The sequence below is a fragment of the Artemia franciscana genome, chromosome 14 (assembly GCF_032884065.1).
Source record: "Artemia franciscana chromosome 14, ASM3288406v1, whole genome shotgun sequence".
NCBI classification, from domain to species: domain Eukaryota; kingdom Metazoa; phylum Arthropoda; class Branchiopoda; order Anostraca; family Artemiidae; genus Artemia; species Artemia franciscana.
Window position 1 is genome coordinate 16055249 of NC_088876.1, and position 21291 is coordinate 16076539.

The 21291-nt window shown below is 33.6% G+C and overlaps 1 protein-coding gene and 1 long non-coding RNA gene across 8 annotated transcripts in view; one reads left to right on the forward strand and one right to left on the reverse strand.

Annotated features, from left to right (window-relative positions):
* The window catches only part of LOC136035386 (N(G),N(G)-dimethylarginine dimethylaminohydrolase 1-like), a 48216-nt gene extending 36661 nt beyond the window's left edge, over nucleotides 1-11555 (forward strand). For both annotated transcript variants that reach the window (XM_065717159.1, XM_065717160.1), the window contains one exon: nucleotides 6728-11555. In XM_065717159.1, coding sequence (XP_065573231.1) covers nucleotides 6728-6982 — 255 coding nt within the window. In that variant the 3' untranslated portion in view covers nucleotides 6983-11555. The remainder of the gene's footprint in view (nucleotides 1-6727) is intronic.
* The window catches only part of LOC136035387 (uncharacterized), a 71748-nt gene continuing 50627 nt past the window's right edge, over nucleotides 171-21291 (reverse strand). For 4 of the 6 annotated variants that reach the window (XR_010619407.1, XR_010619406.1, XR_010619403.1 and 1 more), the window contains 3 exons: nucleotides 18021-18111; nucleotides 14445-14620; nucleotides 2649-2896 (listed from right to left, as the gene is read on the reverse strand). This is a non-coding gene — a long non-coding RNA (uncharacterized LOC136035387). Of the gene's footprint in view, nucleotides 307-2648; nucleotides 2897-14444; nucleotides 14621-18020; nucleotides 18112-21291 lie in introns of those variants that run through there. The other 2 variants (XR_010619405.1, XR_010619408.1) reach the window with 2 other exon arrangements.

A 21291-nucleotide genomic window follows, 5' to 3' on the forward strand; every position in this document is an offset into this window, starting at 1 on the left:
GGGCCCTTTCCAGCCTTTGAGCATTAAATCCCTTTCTTTTGTTCTATCTAATAGTTATGGAGTCTTGCAAATCAATCTGAATATAAAATGTAATTCAGTAAATATATAAAGCTAAATTGCAGCTATCAAATGATATCAAAACTGTTTTCTTTCTTTGAAATACTGAGGCGTTCGCTGGTTGAAAAAAAAAAAAAAAAAAATGCTAAAAAATTGCATGGGAAACATAGATCTCTTATAAATTGTTTGTATCCTGCGTGGAAATTGCTTCTTAACCAATGTTGCGAATCAGCCACGTTTGCTTGGATTCTGAAAAATATTTCTGTAAATAGAATTTGCTGAGTTTAAAATGTCAATAAAAAGCAAGCTAGTGAAGGTATGAAAAATTTGGATATTACGGAAAAATAGTCATTTTATTTTTTTCTATTTTTTCTCATTAAAATACTAAAAAGTAATTTTTCATTGAAAATACAAAGAAAATAAATTCTTGGAGTCTAAAAGGGGAAGTGTAAAATTCTAGGAGATAGTTTTCCCCGTTCTACTCCTGCTGCTTCTAATTTATATTTCTGCTTTACAGTTTACATCTACAAACAGGAAAACAATGTAAATCAAAAGGTAGAATTTGCTGGGATTAAAATGCTAATAAAAAGCCAGCAAATGGAAATATGAAGAAAATGTTGATATGACGAAAATTTATTTGGCTACTATGAGAATGATGAACATTCAAGGGTTATTCAGAAGAAATTCGGGATATTACTTCAAAACAAATATGGATACTTACTTATCTCATATTCCTGAAGGGAAATTGCTTCACTTTAGTTATTGTTGTCAAAACTTTGTATTAGAGGTTAGGATATTATTAGCCAAGGTCCTTCTTTACAAGGTCAGTTTGTTAACACAAACTGTTTGTCTTACATCTTCGTCCAATTGGTGAGAAATAAAAGTGGAAAAGTAAAAATTGTTTGTTTTGTTTATTTAGATGAGAAAATTGTCTTAAGAAAAAAATTGCACAAAAAAACTGACTCTGAAAGAAAATATTGAGATCTAAGACTGTTTTGAAAAATATTTCCTTGCAACACATGGGGTTGCACTAGAAAATCTTTTATCAAGAGACACTGTGCTATCACAATGCATTCGGTATTTTGATTTTTTGTACAAAACTGTTCACATACTTTTGGTAAAAGGATTAAAATGACCTATTTTAACCACTTCTTACTTTGCAGCAAATTTTAGGAATAATTTATAAAGATGGGCTGTTCAATACAAGAAAAGGTAAAATTGCAAAATAAGATGAAATAATATTGCACCAATAAGATGAAAAAATAGATAAAAAAAATAACACAGCCATCTTTCAAAATATGATAATTGCTCCCATTATAGTATTACTCCAGTAGATCCTGCTCCCGTAACTCCTGGATATATCCCTTGGCAGAATAAAAAAAATACTGATTTTCTTGTGTTATTTTTTACGAACTGGCATATGAACCAATTATTGACGAGAAATAAATGCAAAAAGTGTAAAACTGCATCAAAATTGATAAATTCTTGTATGTTGCTTATGGCTATATCCATCCGTATGTGGGAGGAGGGGGGGAACTGAGGGGACTTTGAAGCAATTACACCGTTAGCTATTGTCATTTTTGGAATGATATACCCCATTAAATTTTGGAAAAACTAATATCTTGAATATTTAAATTTAGGATATAATACAAATCGAAGTTAAGGAAAAAATGAAATCTTACCAAATAATGGCAAAAAGGGCCAAACTAAATTTTAGTCAGAGTTACGGACAGCAGTACAGGCCCCCAAAATAGATGCTAAAAAGGTTCAAATTCTTTTTAAGAATCGTTTGAAACTTGTACTCGCAAGTCTTTGTGCTAAGAAGCCCAAATGAAAAAAAAAAGACAGCGGTTCTCCACCAATGAGCCCAAAAACCGCATTAAAGTTCTAAACCGCATTAATTTCTGAACAACTTCAAGCTTAAAACCATAAGTTCTTAGGTCAACTAGTCTTAGGCCAGATGTATAAAGATAATTTCAATTTTTGGGTATAGGACTTCCCTTTCTTTATTCCGATTGGCTTGAAAAAAATTATGTAATTGTAAGGAAAAATGGGCTCTGAGCAAGGGCTTAAACTTTGTTTATCTGTAACACAGATCCCCAAATATAAGGTCCCTGACCTTTTTTAATTAGGTTAAAATTCTCACGAGTCTAGCCTAAGAGGGCTAAGGATAACAAAAGAAATAAATTATCACTAAAACATTCTTGGTCTCAAATGAGCTAGGTTATTTATAAAAAATCAAGGAGATCAAATTTTTATCATCATTTATTTCTTTAGGAGAAATCGGAAATGCACTATCAAAATTTGGTTTTAGAGTGTGATTATGGCTTGATGTGTGCCTTGTCGTTGTTTCTTGTTTCCTTCTGTGGTTTCATCAACATTTAGAGTCAATTAATATAAGCTTCATATTGCCCTCGGGTGTATGGTTACCCCTTTTCTTCGCTTTACAGACGACCTAGTATCGTTCCTATCAAAATATTTCAAGCAGTGTTGCCAGTTTTCACTAGTTACTACGGTTTTGGTTATTGTAAATCGCATTTCACTACAGAAGTTTGTAAACATAACCCAGACTTGGCAAAAAAAGGCTAAAATTTTCTCAATGCTAAAGAATTTAATGAAATTAGACCAATACTAATGATTTCACCGTTCAGGATCACCCACGGAAACCTGGTACTTGGCGTTAATCGAACCCTAAACACACTGCACAATTGATTAAAAAGTGGAGAATGTGAAGTATTATTTTAACCAGAAATATGAATTTAACGAATTCACAAACAAGGGTTATTTTCCTTTCAGAGTTCTTTCTTGTCTCCTCCTTTTTTGGTGATCCATACTGGTCCTGAAACGAACAACCAACAATAAGCAAGTTCAAGAGTAAATACATTTAAAATTTTCAAATTTATAAGCTAGATAAAGAAAGCTTCGAAAGCATTATCTTCAAACATTTCAACAAACGACCCTTCGAGGAGTATAAGCCAACCTTCTTCTTTTTTTTTTTAATGAAAAGAAGTAAAAATACTACACAAACTAATTAAAAAATTTACAAAACCTTGTTCAATGATACTAGTACTACTACTACTGATTACAACTCTCTGCAGCACCAAGCCGCCTGAGACTAACTCAGCTACGCACGCTCCTTTTTCATCCGAAGCTATTCAAAGCCTTCCTCTTTATAACTTCCGAGGAAGTTCCCAGTTCTCTCAAAACATTTCCTTCACGATCTCCTCTTACTCCAACCAAGGATGACCTTCTTTTTATTTATCCCTTGACAGTCAGCCGAAAAAAAAACAAAAAAAACAATCTTTAGCAACCTGTCATCCTTCAACCAAGAACGTGCCCTAGCCATTTCAAACTTTCTCTCATTATATTTTAGAAAGCGGAATCAAACCACACTTTTTGTACAGGCTTCTGTTTGAAATTTGGTCAGTCAGTCGGGTATCCAAAACAGTCCATAAGTAATATTTCTGCCAAAATTTAAGCAAATTTTCCTCTGTTTTTCGGAGCACCCATGCTTCAGAACCATACTTGACCAACTGTTATCACTAATGATTCCAACATTCTAATCTTGGTTCGTAGACTTTTCATCCTATTCTTCCAAACTTTTTTCTAATTGTAAAAAAATACCATGGGCTTTGTCTATTCTACTTTTAAAATCTTCAAACCACCCGCCGTCCTTACTAATAATACTACCCAGATAAGTAAAGCTTTCTACTTGATTGATCTATTCGTTACCCAACGCGACCTTTTCATCATAACAAATTCCTAGCCTTAGCGATTTAGTTTTCTTAACATTATTTTTTAAACCTATTCTTGCAGCTGTGAAGTCGCAAAATCTCTAAGAAATCATTCATTTTGCCAACACTTTCATCTAGGTTGGTTAAATCATCAGAATAATCTCAGTCCAGAAAGGTTTTACTTCCCCATTTAATTCCGTGTTCTCCCAGTGCCTTTGCTGTGCTCCTTAAGACAATGTCAATTAAATTATCCATATATATATATATGAGGATAGAACGCAACTCTGCTTAACTCTTAATTTAATGCGAAACCAGCTATTAACCTCTTTTCCTACTTAATCACATCAGTGTTATTCTCGTACATAGCAGTAGCACTTTGATGTATTGTCTGATATGCTATACAAAGATAAGACCTTCGCTGAAGCTCTTCTATCAGCTGAATTAAACTGTTGATAATAATCTACAAAACTGAGGACTAAAGGTGTTCAATGACTTAGGAAATTCTCAATTATTAAACTATGAGTGAAAATTTGGTCGATACATCTTCTACCCTTTCTAAAACTACACTGTTCTTAAAACTTTGTCTGCAGCATCTTTAAGTCTTAAAATGTATCACCATACTAAGTAATTTGCTACCTACTGAAACCAGGCTAATGCCTCTATAATTACCACACTCACTCTTATCACCCTTTCCGTACAGGGGTGTCCTATCTTTAACTTCCAGATTAACTCCTCCCTCTCAGTTTATCAATAGGTCAGTACAATATTTTACTATCATGCCATCCAGCTGCATCTTCCAGATCTTCGGCAATCTATCCATACTCTCCACTTCACACATCCTTAGTTCACATTTGAATGCTTTATCCACTTTCTTTACATTCTTCTTATTTTTATATGATCTATCACTCAGATAATCCTTGTACAAACCCCTCCTCCTCTCTATTAAACATAAAACATTTTCACTAAGATTCCTAGTTGCGCTCCTAACTTTCTTTTCTAAGACACCATCAGCGACATCTCAAACTATTTTTCTCAAATCATTCCATCGATCTTGTAAATTCTCTGATTTTAAGCTCTAAAGTTTGGTATTCAATTGTTCCTGGAAAGTCTCTCAAATTCTCAACCTGGAGTCTACCAATATCATAGCTTCTCGGAAGGTAGTTACCCTTCCTAAATTTCAGCTTTGAATTAACTCTAAACACTACTAGATGCTGATCTTTGCTTTTAACATCAATAACAGCACTCCTATATACCCTAGTAGCCTGTATTGATACTGTCAGTCTTTGGTTTACAATAACATAATCAATAAGGTTAGCTGTCTACAATCATGGGAAGACCATGTTAACATATAGGCTGTTTTATGGCCAAATAATGTATTGGCTAGAATTAAGTTGTTACCCTAAAAAATTGTTGCAATCTGTAGCTATTACTGTTTTCTTTTCCTATATCAAGGATACCATCTATCCCTATGTCTACCGAACCCTGGTGTTAAAATCTCCTAATAAGAACACCATATCCTGTCTATCCTGATCCTGTCTATTCCTGTCTATTTCTTCCTGTAGCTTTAAGTAAATCTTATCTTAGTCATTACTATTTCCATCAGTTGGCTTTACGGGGCATATACTACTATGACTGATAACCGGCACTTGGATCTGGACAGAGTGGGGCAAAGGAACAGTGAATTCGGTTGTATTGGGATGTCATTGATGCCTATATACGTGTAAAAATAGCCCCAGTATATGGGAATTTCACGTTTTAAAAAATATAAAAGTTTTGTTAAATATAAGCTTCAATGTCATTTAAACACACTACAAAGAATATCCTTTGGTTTGGAATGGACAAAAACCAATGTTGTTATTGTATTTTTTTTATCGGCATAAAGGGAGTGAAATGTTTTCCTATGAGTGATTCCAATGAATGTCCGCTATCTCAGCAAATTTTGCCACTAAAAATGACGTTTTACTACTTTAGTGTGCGTGAACTTATCTGCTATTATTATGTTCATATTTTTTAAGTAGTTTCTCAACCCAAATATGCCATCACATAATGCAGCTTTTTGTATGGTAAAGTAAAGGACGAACCCAAGGGAACCATGCAGCAGAGTCCCTCAGATATGACATCATACTCACATCATCTTGTATACGAAGCTGCAGCTATTGTAAAATAACTTCATGTTGAGCTAATCGCAAATGGCACTAGATATAGCAATTTTCTTTCAAATGAGCCCTTAAACAGCTCTCTATGAGATTTTAGTGCCCCACTAGCAGTGAAGAAAAAAAAGAGGATGCATGAGTGCTAACCATGCAAAAAATTGATTTCCTTTGCTGTTCAAGCCAGAGGGCTGAAAGTATTCTGTTTACGATTTGGGCGATTTCAATGGTGTGCTGTTCGTTTCAACTCAATGCCATTTTGTAGAGATTTCAGGCTATTTTTTGAACTTTCCATAAATTGGTTTTCAAAACTAAATTTTATTATTAAGACTAACCGAGATAGTAGTTACCATTCCTTAATTAGCTACAAATGGCAATTTTTTCTCGTTACTTAGTTTTTTAAACGTGTTTTTTAATTTTTGGTTACTATGGGCTGTAGTTCGTTCTTTACTAGATTGCAGCTACTGCTGTAAGCATAATTATGGTTGCTCCTTAGAAGAAGAATTTAAATAAAGAATGATTCTAATCATTCTTAATTTAAATTGTTCTTCTTGCTAGTTAGTAATTCTTAATCATTAATCATTCTTAATTTAAATTCTTCCAAGGACGACAGCTTAATTCAGCAAAATGTATCAGAAAAAGGCTTAGAAAATGAAAAAAAAAAAATCAATGTTTAAATGAAGTGAAAAAGGCTTGTATTACCGCCGATGTTTTCGAAGCAAGTAATCCCTGCCAATATTCCTTAAGATTAAAAAGGAAGATTTTTAATCATTTTCTTTCCTTTAGCGAATTGAGCGGGAAGCTTCTTACAACTACCACGTTTTAACTCTTCCTGATCGAGATGCTGCCAACGTTATTTTTGCAAATGGAACTCTACTTCACAGATCCCGTGATGAATTTCCTCGATCCACAAAGGTATTTGAAGAGAAAGTGACCGGCCCTAGAATCGAAATTAATAGTTCTGAAACGTCAAAAGCTCAAGCCGCTTTGACATGTTCTTCACTGCTTATATCACTGCCAAAGAAATTTAGTGGGATTTGAAGCTCACCATTGTATATTGTCTTTTTGACTTTCTTTGTTTACTTTTTTCATTCCTAAGTTGTGAAAATGCTTTTCTATGGGTGTTGATGTTGCATTATAGCCTTTTTATGACCATAAGTAAACCTGAGAGTGTGCTTTTTTTAACCCATTTAGATGTAAACTGGCCATCGCAGGTGAGACCAAATTTTTTTCTCGTCATCTTGTTCCATCTCTCAGGCAAATTTTCAGTTTCTCAGAAAATTTGCTTTTTTCCTTTGGTTTTTGTAGATTTTCCGTTGTATAATGTCAACTTTTCAGGAGGAAGAAAAATTAATTTGAGCAATTTTATAGCATTCCCAAATGTGAATAATACCCAAAGAAACCCAGGAAGATTATCACAAACATATCAGTATATACCGTAATATAGAAAGAGTAGGCGATTCAAAATGTTGACGGAACAGGTAGACATATTTATCACATAAATAAGCAAGAAAAAACAAAATGATCTTCGTGATTTCTTTTAGCTAAAATCAAACAGAACGTTTTGGATGTAACTTTCGACATGGCTTAAAAAACTACATGTTGAGATTCAGAATTACATTTCTTGATATTTTCTTCAACCAACATTGCTCTTTTTTCAGAGTTTGAAAAATTAATAAAATATAGTTAATGGGACAATGCCAAAAGTTATCCAACTCCTGTCTCGATCCTGGTTCTTGGCTAAATTCAGTGTTCAATTTTGTCGATATTTTTAATATTCACTTAGTCAGGAGCTCATATCCCAAGAGGTTCAGGGAAGCGATATCTCTTCTTCCTAATTAATGTTAATTTTTGGTTGTTCAAGGTTTAATTCCTCTTGTTTTAGTTTAAAATAAACTAGGATTTTCGTAAATTAAGAAAGAGAGAGACAGAGTAAGATAGAGAGAGAGGAAGAGAGAGACAGAGTAAGATAGAGAGAGAGGAAGAGAGAGACAGAGTAAGATAGAGAGAGGAAGAGAGAGAAAGAGATAGGAATAGAGGAAGGAGGGGGTCGATAAACGGGATAAAGGAAGAGAAAACCGAAAAATAGCAGAAAACGTAAACTAAACAGGTTCAATCCGAAGGAAAGATCTGATAAAATAACTTTCAAAACGAATGTAAGAATTGTGACGAGGTTTTAACATATTTTATGCCAGCATGTGTCAACTTGAATTTATTTATTTTTTTTAACTCCCTTATCTTCACATGTTGGTATACAAATCGGGCTCTTTCAAGGCCGAACCCTTGCAAAACATTCAAGTTTTTTTTCTATTATCTCCATATTTTCCGTTAAATTCACCGATTTTTAGAAGGTTCGACAAAATAATAAATAGTAAAATTAAATAATAAATGCTGAATAGTAAAATAATTCTTCAATCTAAACTGAAAGTATCATTATGTTGATGTATTTTATATGACGGAAAACCACTAATTTCAATTCATTATGAAAGTTTGCCAGTCCACAAAGTTATGGTAAGGACCCCCCGCCGTCTGATTCAAATATAAGCAAAAACCAAATAAAAGGGAAAAACTTGATCAAAGTGGGTAACCCCTAGCCACAGACCTGAGGCAGCTTGCCCAGGTCCCCCCTTAGAACGGTTCTGGATTTGTGTAGTAAATACGAATCCACGACATAACTTATTTTTATCTGAAAAACTAAGCTTGGAGATGGAATTATTTTGTCAATCTGAATTTTTTTTTTCAATTCTAATGCTGGCTCCTGAACAATTCCTATTTTTTATTCCAAATAATCGTCACGTTTCCCCTGGAAGAGGGATTTTGCCCTTTCCAAACTTTTAGTTTTTGAAATGGTTTTGACCCTGGCAAGAAGATTCAAAAGTTAATTTTTAATTATTTACAGATTGTTTCAGTGGTATTATTCAGAGTGTTTCGTTTGATATCATCTTTCCCTTTGTCCTTTTCTTATTGAGTTTTTTGTTTGATATTTGAACAGGTCAATTAATCATCCATCTGCCAGAGGCATTAATGTTTCAAAAATATGAGATTTAGCATGATAAGCTTTTATTTTCAGAAAGCTCTAATGGTTAAAATATATACACCGATTTGAACTCCTTTTTAGAAAGAATCTCATTTTACGTAATTTTTGAAACTAAACACTAGTCTTTGACCCTCCAGTGACTGAAAGATTTTAGAGTATTGATTATTGACATTGTGTATCCGAGATCTAATAAAATACTTGTGTATGTGTAGCCTATACTTTGTCTTTTAGAGAGAAAACAAAAAATCAATGGGTGGGTCTTATCGTAATTTTTTCGCCCTTAATTATTTTACTATCTCTTGTAATTTTTTGTTTCGTGCCTTTGCTTTTCATCTTTTTTTGAAAATATTTATAGGTGTCTGGAAATGTTATGCTATTCCTCATTTCATTGTTTCATTTTCTTCCTCGAAAATTATTCGGAAACAAATTTTTTTTTTCAGAATTTTCAATTCTAAACTTTGGAAAAAACGATTTATGTTAGCACGTACTAATATGGAAGTCCCTTACCCTCTCTTTCCTAAAAAAAAGTATATAATTAATGATTTTTCGAAAATTTTATTGCATCCTACAATTTTACTATAGTTTGCCTTTCTATCTCTTTATTACTACTCTTTCTACATCTATTTCTACTTTTTACTACTCTTTCTATGTCTATTTCTATTACTATCTCTTTCTATTGGAGACAAAAATTGATGATCCATAACTACCCAAAATTTTTATAAATTTGTGTACCCCAGTAATGATGTTTCCAAATACTAGATTCTCTTAGAGACATTTGACTTTCAATCCAAACACTCCAAACGTTTTCGATTGATCTTATCAGTAGAAAGGAATGACTTGTCGTCCAGCCGTGGAAAAAAATAGTTGGAAGACAGTATTTGGTCTTTGACTGCTCACATATTAGTGTTACCTTATGAATGAAATACGGAAGATGGCATACTAGAACGGTGAACGTTTTCATACCTCGCAGCATCCCTAGCGTTCCATTTGCTATCAGTTTCTCGTCGCAGGAAATTTTTTGCATTATCAAGTTAAAAATCTGCTGTTTCGTTCCACTTAATTAATTTATGGCCAGGAATTTATGTTTAGGTTTGAATTATAGAGGGCCATCACTTCTAGTGCTATCTCTATTGATTGAAGCTCTGAAGATGTAAGCAAGCAATATTTGGGCAGAGATGCGGTAATATATAAGAATGGAGTGTAAGCAGGAGTTTATATCCCATGTTATGCACTGGAATCATTTGAAATAACCTTAACGTGGCGTGGAAAACTACTTGAACGTGGAAAAGTAAGCTTTTATCTACTAAGCTTTTACTCTACTAAAATGATTGGTTTTGAGGTAGGACACAAGGCTGTTTTTTTTTTTTTTGGACAAACAAATTTGTCAAAATTGTTTTCATTCTGAAAAACAATGCCAGAAAACTTTTACGAGGTAAAGATTACTGCACCTGCCTAGTACTTTTCACTTCTATTTATTTCGTCCTTACACTACCAATAGCTTCGCGAAGTTCCGTCATAAGAAAAGGTCTAAGTAGTGAATGTTTGGGTTTTTTGAATAGAGAACACAGCAAAGGATCTAGGCAATGACCTTGCTCAATTGCTACTCTTATACATCTCAGTGAAACTGCTATAGCTTATTCGTCAGTTTGTTTAGACTTTGTATTATCAATCAATTATTATTTAGTCAATTATTTAATCAATAAATTATTATTAACTGATATTAATTTGTATTATCAATCAATTGGTCATACTTTCAGTCATCGAGAGTTTCGCAAACAGCCACGAATTTCTGTAGAAAAATTGTCCTAAAACTAAATTCCGGCTTTGTCTTAATTTTTTTCTGCCTTTTGGACTCGTTCAAATACCATACCTTTGGAGATATTAATCAACAAAAAGGGATCAATTTGATGATTTTCAAATATTGCTATTTAATGCATCTAGTAATTGCCTAGTTTTTACCTACTCATCAACATGTCTTGAAAATGTGGCCAAGGAACTTTACGATTAAGATATTTTGTCTTAAAATGTAATAAAAAGTGTTTTGTCATCTGGTCAGTACAGATAGATAATCTTCCATAAACTATTTGACTAATGGAACTTGAATTCTGAAAAAGATTGATGCTGTTGCAATTTTGAATTCGAATATAGGAAAATTTACTTCTGATGCCAGATTTTTTTTTGGGTGACTAGGAAAGGGCACAGGAAATTCTTCCTGTGCTCTTTCCTAGTGTGTTTTATGAAACTCTTATGTACTGTTGTATAGTAACTAATAAATATTCAGTTCTAATGCAAGATACGTAAAAACTCCATGAAGTTAGATGGCAAATTTGAGGCATCCAATATCATACGGAATTTCTGTAATCAATATTCTTTTCTTCTTTTATGGGTTTATTCTAATCATCGTATTTGTCATTAGTTAGATGCTCTATTTTAAATTCTTCTATGTATGTATAGATCGTTTTTCTATTTCAAATTCTTCTATGTTTGTATAAAGCATCCCTCTATTTTAAATTCTGCTGTGTATGTATGTAGTGTTTAGGGTAAAAAAAAAATGAGGAATAAAGAATTTTGACTTAATTTGCGTAAGTTTTACCTCGTATAATCAGTCCTTTGTAGTAACGTAATTCGAGATATCAGTATTAAAGCGAGGTAATTCATTATTTATTGATTTTTGCTCTTAAGCCAATCTAAGACAGCTTCGTGATTACCTTAGGTTCCAGACTTATTTTCACAAAAACATAGTGTCTTTAGATTCAGAGAGTCCTGTAATGAACTTATAGCTGTGTAGAGTATTTTAGCTGTTTAGAGTATTGTTGCCAAAATATTCTGGTATCCGAAACGGTGGCAAAAAAAAAAAATTAAAAATTATATTATCTTTTGATCATCTGGAAACCAAATGGCTGAGAATAAAAGTACTTCGAAGAAGGAAAAATTGTTACTCGGTGTAAAAAAAAAAAACGCATGAATATTTTCAGATAAAAGATTGGCTGGATGTCAGTCGGTTTCTGCTCTGTCATTCAGCTTATAGCATACGTCCGCTGTTAATTCTTTTCTTTAAGAGCTTGTTTTCAAACAGTTCGTGGTAACGAACTGTCGTAAGGAGCGAACCGGCTCAATAGTAACCAAAACTCTAAAAAATGGAATTTTGATACCAATAGCTATATCAAAAGAATCGCATTTTAATGCTGATGTTAAACATATAAGTTTTTGAATAAAAAAATTTGCCTTATAGGGGAAAATACCTCCTAAAAGTCATAGAATCTTAACGAAAATCACACCTTTAGATTCAGCGTATCAGAGAACCCTAGTATAGAAGTTTCAAGCACATATCTACAAAAATGTGAAATTTTGTATTTTTTGCCAGAAGGCAGATCACGGATGCGTGTTTATTTGTGTTTTTTTTTTTTCCAGGGGTGATCGTATCGACCCAGTGGTCCTAGAATGTTGCCCACGCTCGTTTTTTTCCCAAATTCACCGGACAAAAATTCTGAGATAGCCATTTTATTCAGCATAATCGACAAACCTAATAATTATGTTTTTGGGGACGACTTACTTCCCCACAATCCCCATGGGAGGGCTCCAAGTTACAGACTTTGACCAGTATTTACATATAGTAATGGTTATTGAGAAGTGTACAGACGCTTTCAGGGGGATTTTTTTGGTTGGGGGTAGGGGTTGAGCGGAGGGGTTAATGCGGGGGGAACTTCTTATGCGATTTGTCATGGTGGAAGAAAATTTCCATGAAGGAGACGCAGGATTTTTTAGCATTTTTTAAAAAACAATGAAAAAATAAATAATAAAAAGTTTTTTCAACTGAAAGTAAGGAGCAGCATTAAAACTTAAAACGAACAGAAATTATTACGCATATAAGGGGTTCACCTCCTCCTAATACCTTGCTCTTCAAGTTTTTTGTTAACTGAAAGTAAGGAGCCAAATTAAAACTTAAAACGAACAGAAATTACTCCGCATATGAAAGGGGCTGTTCCCTCCTCAACGCCCCGCTCTTTATGCTAAAGTTTTTTACTGTTTTAAAAAGTAGAGTTGAGAAAAAAAAAAAAAAAAAGATAAACACGCATCCGTGATCTTTCTTCTGGCAAAAAATTCCAAATTTTTGCAGGTAGGAGCTTGAAACTTCTAGAGTAGGGTTTTCTGATACACTGAATCTGATGGTGGGATTTTCATCAAGATTCTGTGACTTTTAGAGGGTGTTCCCCCTTTTTCGAAAATAAGGCAAATTTTCTCAGGCTCGTAACTTTTGATGAGTAAGACTAAATTCATTGAAACTTATAGATTAAAAATCAGCGTAAAAATTTGATTCCTCTGACATGTATATTGGTATCAAAATTCCGTTTTTTTTCTAGAGTTTCGGTTGCTATTGAGCCGGCTCGCTCCTTGCTACAGTTCGTTGGCACGAACTGTTTGATAGTGTTCATTTGTCATTACGTATCGGAAATTTCACGTAGACTCCCATGAAAGGGAATCATTACTGTTCGGTGCATTTTCATCCTGCTTATTTTGTTTCAAGTTCTCTGCATTAGCTTTTTCAATTGGCCGTTATAAAAGAGATCTAGAATAAATCGTCTTTATTTACATCATTCTTCGGCTTGATTCACTTCGTCTTGATTGACATCATTCGATTTGACAGTTATACACAGCCTTCAAAATCTTGATTCATAGTTCAATCATACCCGGCTGTCCAAAAATTATCCGCCTCCAAAAATTATTGCTGACAGGGTAACTGATGTTAGTGAAGATGAGGCTTTACACTCCATATAATCAGCTCAGCTTCCAGTATAGATTTGGGTTTCCCGTGGCACTTATTGTTTTATGCCAATATGTTCATTAGAAGTTACTAATTTTCCCCTTTTGCTCCGAGGACCGAATATCAATCGGGCCTTCAACCCCCTTGTTCAACCATCAATATTTATTTTTGCAACTAAAAAGGGTGTAGATCATTGCATCATTGATGCTTTCTATTCCATGTACTTAGGCCTTCAAATTTCTCTGAACATTCGTCTCCTAAAATCTATGGAGCAGACAAACCAGATAGAAGAATCCCTGAAAGAAAAGAAGTCATCCTAATCACAGAATCTTGTTGAGCCTGTAGAAATTGACTAGGGTTTTAGGTTCTAAAAAAAAATTCTGCGCGAGAAGCATCGACCAAATTTTATAGATCTTGCTCATTACAGTTTTTTTTTAAAAAACGTCTAGGTGCCCTCAGTTTCTTAAAGAGTTTAATAACGAATTTGCTCAGGTAAATTATAGGTTTCGTAGTAAACGAAAACATCTTCACTTATTAGTATCATTAGTAGCTATGGTACAGCAGCAACTTTAGCAGTCTGTCAACTCTGGTGCATTGATGCTGAAATCACGAAGAACTTCCATGATTATAATAAATTACTCTCAAACTTCAACTGTGAGATTTATAAGATGAGACATGACAAGACTTATTCATAAGGAACTTACCTAGAATATACTGTGCTATTTCCCCCCGAAAGCTCCTTTCTTCCTTATTTCTTTCTCCTCCTTACGATGCTTTCTTGATTTCAAAGGACTGCGCTTAAACGGCTTATCTTGATTATTTCTGTTCAGGCTTAAGTTGGCCAACTGACGTCAACAAAAGTAGTCATCAGTTACACTCACTAAATAAAGACTGCATATTATTTACCTTTTAGTGACTGACCGAGTTTCTCCCATATTATACGATTCATATTTAACGAATTAATTGCGTTTATGTGTCACTAGCAACGACCTCCCCAGGAAAACGAAACGTCATTGTAAAAGGCAAATGAGCCACTTTGCAAGTTATAAGGATTATCCAATATATTTTAAAAGAAATATGTGGAAATTTTCCATGGTGTTCAAATAAAAGCTATTGTTGTAAGTAATTCACACCCAAGAGAGGAATTCGCTATTAGATCATCAAAATACGGGTCAGCGTCATGCTTTTGTTCGAAATTTTACAGACACAATAAAAAGCTAGTTTTCCAATAGTAATACAGGACAAATGATTTGCAACACTTTCCATAAAATTTTTTTTTCTCATGTCTAGTTGGTTTAAAAAATTTTCTTAAAATTTTACAGAGACGGAGCTCAATTTGTGGGTTTAGCGGCGAAAGCCCATGTTAAGACACCGCTCAAAAATTCTTTAGTCAAGTATTACCAAAACGGTGCAATTGTGACGTTTCCTGTTTGCGTATTTCTTCGCGGCACGATTGTAGATTACGGTACAATACGATACGTTCTGACATTCTGTTGTACAATACAAAATGTCTATTATGTTCTGACACATTTTAATTTATTCGCCAAATTGAACTTCCCTTTGAAATTTTTTAGAACTTCTACTCTAATAAGGCCAAAGAGGAAAGATACTTCGAGGAGCACAAACTAGAAACAAAAAGGAATTTACACGAATTTCAAATTAATCCCAATACGAGGAAAGACAAGTTTAAGACAAGCTTAAAACAAGTTTCTGAGACAGGAAGAAAAAGCTGCAAAGTTCAGTTTGTTCCTGCATTTTGTCGGAAAATTGACGCTGAATCTTATTGCTGTGTCAAAAGAACCTTTTATGGTACACTCCAGACAATAACGCAGAAAATCTGAAACTGTGTTCCTTTACTTGTCCACTTATCCCGGGTGTAATCTCTAAAGAAATGGAAAAAAATTACATATGGTTGGGCTCAAACAAAACTACTTCGCAAAAACCCATTTTTTTTTTTTACTTGTCACATAGGGCAACAGATTTCAAACATAAAACAATTGTAAAAGCGTCATTCTACTACAAGTAAATGATTTAGCAGTAGCTTAATTTCCTCCAGATTTGACATTTGACATGTTTCATATCAATTTGAAGTCAAAATAAATTGAGATAGGATTTAAACTACTGTGGTATTTCAACAGATATGAAGTGACAACATTAGTTGAATCTTTATTTAAATTGTTCATGTAAGACTTCGGCTGTCTGAGAGTAAAATTCTAGTTTAGCTGCTCATTGCTTTGAATTTGGAATTGCCCTACAGGGCTATGGACAAATTTACAGGTCAAATTTTAGTTTGGCAACTTTTTGCTATTTTGGAAAGGGGTTAGGTTAGGAGAATGAAACATTCAGTAATGAATCCATGGCTAAAAACATACTGTGGGAAGGCATTGCCAAGCTTCTGTATTAACCCTCTTCGGATTTCAAAGTCTTAGAATTCTGCATGCTTGACAGGTCTAACTACTGAAAATTTGACCAAACACCATTTTACCTTAATTTTCATCTAGCAGTTTCTATTTATCTAATTTTAGCTCAGGAAATGAATATTTTGTTGGTTGACTAGGGTTTTAAGCCATATCAATGTTTTTTCTCTAAGTTTAGGAAATATATTTGCAGATCTTTGAAGGCACTAAATTGAAATCAAGTAAAGTTATGGAGCTGAAAACACTTTTCCTGTGCTTAATTTCAGAAGAAGATCTATTTAGCGCGGAATATGCTTTTATAACACAAAGATTTTAAAAGGTCTGGGCCGTCTAGAGGGAGAAGGAGTTGAGGTAGATGCTTCAAAACACCTTTCAATGTCATACTTTGGTCTGTAGAACCATCCCTGAAGGTATCATTTTCCTAACATAAGCCTTATTTTACTAGAATTTTACCAAACCTCATAATTTGTAATAACTCATTGTTCAGACTCGCCTTTGAAATCATTACAAATTTGACTCTTTAAAATAAAACACTATAGCAAGCTTAGCCAAATAGAGGAACAGTAGGCCTACTTGACTGATTTGAAAGCCAGATTTTATATATGTGTGTCAAAAATTCTATTTGACTAATAATATCTTACTCAAAACACAGGATTATCTAGAATTTTAAACTTAGGTCTTTGTAAAAGACAAATGAGCCACTTTACAAGTTATAAAGATTATCCATTATATTTCTAAAGAAATAAGTGGAAATTTTGCATGGTGTTCAAATAAAAGTTGTTGTCTTAAGTAATTCACACGCAAGAGAGAAATTCACAATTTAGATCATCAAAATACGGGATAGCATCATGTTTTTGTTCGAAATTTTACAGACACAATAGAAAGCTAGTTTTCCAATAGTGATACAGGACATATGTTTTGTCAACACATCCCAGAAAAATTGTTTTTTCTTTTGTCTGATTGATTTAAAAAAGTTACTTAAAATTTTACAGAGATGGAGCTCAATTTGTGGGTTTTAGCGGCGAAAGCCCCTGTTAAGACACCGCTCAAAATTCATTACACATTTTGACTCTTTTAAATGAAGCATTATAGCAAGCTTAGCCAAATACAGGAACAATAGGCATACTTGACTGATTTGAAACCCAAATTTCATATATGTGGACTAAAAATTCCATTTGACTATCAATATCTTACTCAAAACATAGGATTATCTAGAATTTTATTGAACTTAGAAGCTGAGAAGTTGTTTTTGAAGTCAAGTTAAGATGTCATTTTCTGATCCTAATGCTTCATTTTAGACATGTCTGCAATGTAATAATGAAATGATTCTTTTAGAACCTAAAATACAGCTATTTGTTAGAAGGAACTCAATTTACTGAAGTCATGAAAAATTAAGTGCAGTTATATCATGAAAAAACGCAGTAAACTGCTTAATCTTTGTAAAGAAACAAACGAAGAAAAAAACACTAAAGTGCTTAATATTCAAAAATCCTTAGTATTTCATGTTTTCAGTAGAGTACTAGTCAAGCGTAATCCAACAAGTGTGCAAGAACTTTATGAGAGGGGGGGGGGAAGCTGCTTAGTATCAACAAAATATATCTGATCACTTATTTCTTATCAGTATTGACAAGCGCTACTAAGGGGTCATAGTTAAGCACTAGGAAGTCATAGTTAAGTAACATGTACTTATGTATATAGACTAAAGCTTGTTGACAATTTTTATCGGTATAGAATGTTTGATTTGGTATAAGCCTAGAGAACGACCTGTACAGAAGGAAACGCATCAAAAAAGCAATTCATGCTTCATAATTTGTAGAACAATTGTAGCTAACACATTTTACATACAGCCTTGCTCTACTTTACCTCCAATCCTCCTAATATGGATATCTATAGCTGAAAATTCATATTTCCCATTTGTTCTATCAATCTGTCTCTCTTACTTCATCCCATGTACCTGTAAATTGAATAAACTGTGACAAAACAAGAACCAGAAAAACAGGTGACAGGAGGTACAATGGATCGGAAATATATGTTCAGCTTAACCCATTCTTTTGAAAACTGTCTACCAAACAAAAATGGAGGTATATTAAGGTCCACACCAAAGGGTAGTAAGGCATGGAGGGCGAATCCTTTATCAGCAAGGGTCTAGTTAAGCTGACAGATAAAATATATTGTCTATGTCCCTATAATCAGTCAAAAGTGTGCAATTATGATTAGATTTAAACAATTTTTTTGGCCATGCTGACTTTCAGTGTAAAACAAATACAAATTTTGTTTGTTATTGTGCATGGTATATAGCTTTTAAATTCATTTTTTTTAGAAGCCAATTTTTCCAGTTTTGTCAACTTTTTGGGCAATAAACCTTTTTTCATCATCTGAAAATCTGTTGGGCCCTTACCAGGGAGTTGAACTTTCTATTGCATTTAGCAATGATTGAAACATATTGTAGTCACTCTAAATTTTGACAATCTGACCTATTTTATGAAAACAAGCAAGACCAAATGAATAGAGAAAAACATCCTTTAAACCTATTAAAAGTAAGACAAAAATGAACAAAACTCCAATTACGAATCCGTTTTCTCTAAACAGACTGGAGGAACAAGTTTCCAAGCTTTGACAAATTCGATCTCACTTTTGGAACTAGGAATTCCAAGGTAAGCAACAACTTGAAAATAAGCTTCTAAAATGAATAAGTCATTTTAGCAGAGCATTAAGACAATGTATCAAAATGAAGGATACCCAGGCTAACATGATTTGAATGAAAAAAAAAAAAAAAAGAAAAAAAAAAAAAAAGACAAATGACAAACAAAACAAGCAATCTTGCAATTAAGCTTTCACTAAATATGAATTTGTCTATATATTTTGAAACAGGCCCACAAACCCAGTTTCAGAACCACAAACCTCATCAGAACTTTATGATTTTAAACAATGGAAAAGCACTCACAGTATTCATTTTCTGTCTTCATTTCATCAATGTGACGTTGACAAAATCTTAGTGAGGAGGCTATTGCGTCAAGTGCTATATATATCATATCCAAAATTAGGAGCCCAATGTCTATGTTTAGGGAAAATCAATAGAATAAAATATTTTTCTGAGGTTAGGCATTCTCTGACCACTGGGCTTCTTATCCTATGCTACTGTTAGTTACTGGAATTATTACAATGTCTTGAATTTTCAAGTTAGACCTCTGTTATAGTCTTGAATTATTGATAAAATTGAAATGAGGACCTCTTTGCTATCTTGGACAGTATTAAATTAGGTGAATGAAACTTTCAGGAATGTTCTTAGAGTCTAAGCTACACCTTGGGAACTCTGTTCTAAAGTGATTAAAATTTCACAAATCATTTTACAGATCACGAAGCCCCAAGTAAGTGTTTTGGGCCCCGTAATATTTCTAAACCCAGATTTAGCCTATAAGGTTTTAAAGAAGTTGGAAAACCTTGTCTTAATTAAAAAAAAACATTAGTGTGGCTTAAAATCTCATTTAAATCATTAGAATCGCATTTTCTAGGCCCAGACTAGTTTTCTGAGGCTAAGAAAGATAGCCTAGACTAATAGTTTTTATGCCTCAGAGGAGGTTGTTCTAAAGAATAATTTAGATCCTGACTGCATTCCTGAAAGTGTCCATTCCATTTGTTTGGGATGAATCTATGAAAATATCAACGGTTTCAAAATATTGCATTTCTTTTGTCATCTTGAATGATTGATCATAATCTAGATTATCCAACATTTCAAAATCAGAATTGCTCTGGTAGGCAATGGATTCCCACTGAGGGGTTATGAACATACTGGGCACTCTCAACATTGATGTCAACTGGCAATCAGTTTGAAAATCTTCCATTATCTCCTTTGCCCTTACAATACCAAACCGTTTTTTTCCGTGAACACCACAACCTTCCCTCTTTTAGCATTCTTGATTTAATATAATTCGACTGGTCAGCTATCTATGTCTTCCGTAAAAACTTTAATGTTGCTATGTCTCTCCTACAGCCTAGCTTCTCAATTCCACTTTCTGACTAAAAAAGCACCGTGGAGTTGTCTTTCTTGCTTCAAAAGCTGTCCTTATAGCAGTTTATTGAATAGTTCCCAGCTCCTCTAACAACTACTTAGACGCTGCCAAATAAATTATTTTTCCATATTCCAATTTCGCTCCTACGTATTTTATATAAAATTCCATCAGAAAGTCAGGCTTTGGGCCAAAATTTACTCCACATAACATTTTCATAATATTGTTTTTTGGCACACACTCTTTAACTGTCTTATATGAGCTTTAAACGTTAGATTTCTATCAATGATAATTCCAAGCCATTTAAATTCATTCATGATTTCAATTTGCTCCCCATTTAGAAAAAGGCAACTAGCAGAGTACTTTTTTCTGCGCGTAATTATCATTGCTTTTGTTTTCTGGACCGAAAACTGCACATAATTTTCCTTGGCCCACATTTCTAGTAATTTTATTTTCTCCTGGGCCACCCATTGCCCCTCCTCAATACTATCACACACTATCCACAGTCCATTACCTTAAGCAAAAATTTCATCTCTACCCTCTGATGTATCCAGTGGTATATCAAATTCACTTATATTGTAATAAACGGGCCCCAATTAGGAGCCCTGTGGAACACCAAGTTTTTCTCATTTTTTTTTTCTTTCCGAAAATGCTTTACCCGCTTTTACTGTCAGTTCTCGTTCTTGTAAATAATCATAAGAAAATCTTAGTAAACATCCTCTAACATTTGCTGCATTCACTGTTTCTAGTACATGTCGATCAACTATACTACCAAAAGCACTATTCACATTAAAGGAAACTGCTAAACAGATTTTCCAATTTTCCAAACAATACACTACGTATTTACAAACATTTGTACCACTTCTATAATAGATCTGTTCTTTTAAAGCCCATATTGAACATCTTTCAGTGCTTTAGAAACATTTAACAAGCGTCTAAACTAGAATCCTGAAATTTTTGAGTTAGGGGAGAAGGGGGAAGTCAAAAACATCTTCCCATGACATAATTTGTATTAAGGTATTTTTGTAAATTTGTCCTCGAAAGACGATTCTAATGATTTTAATGGTAATTTAAAAATTATCCAAACTAGAATTTTAGAAATTTCCGAGATGGACAAGAAGAGGGAA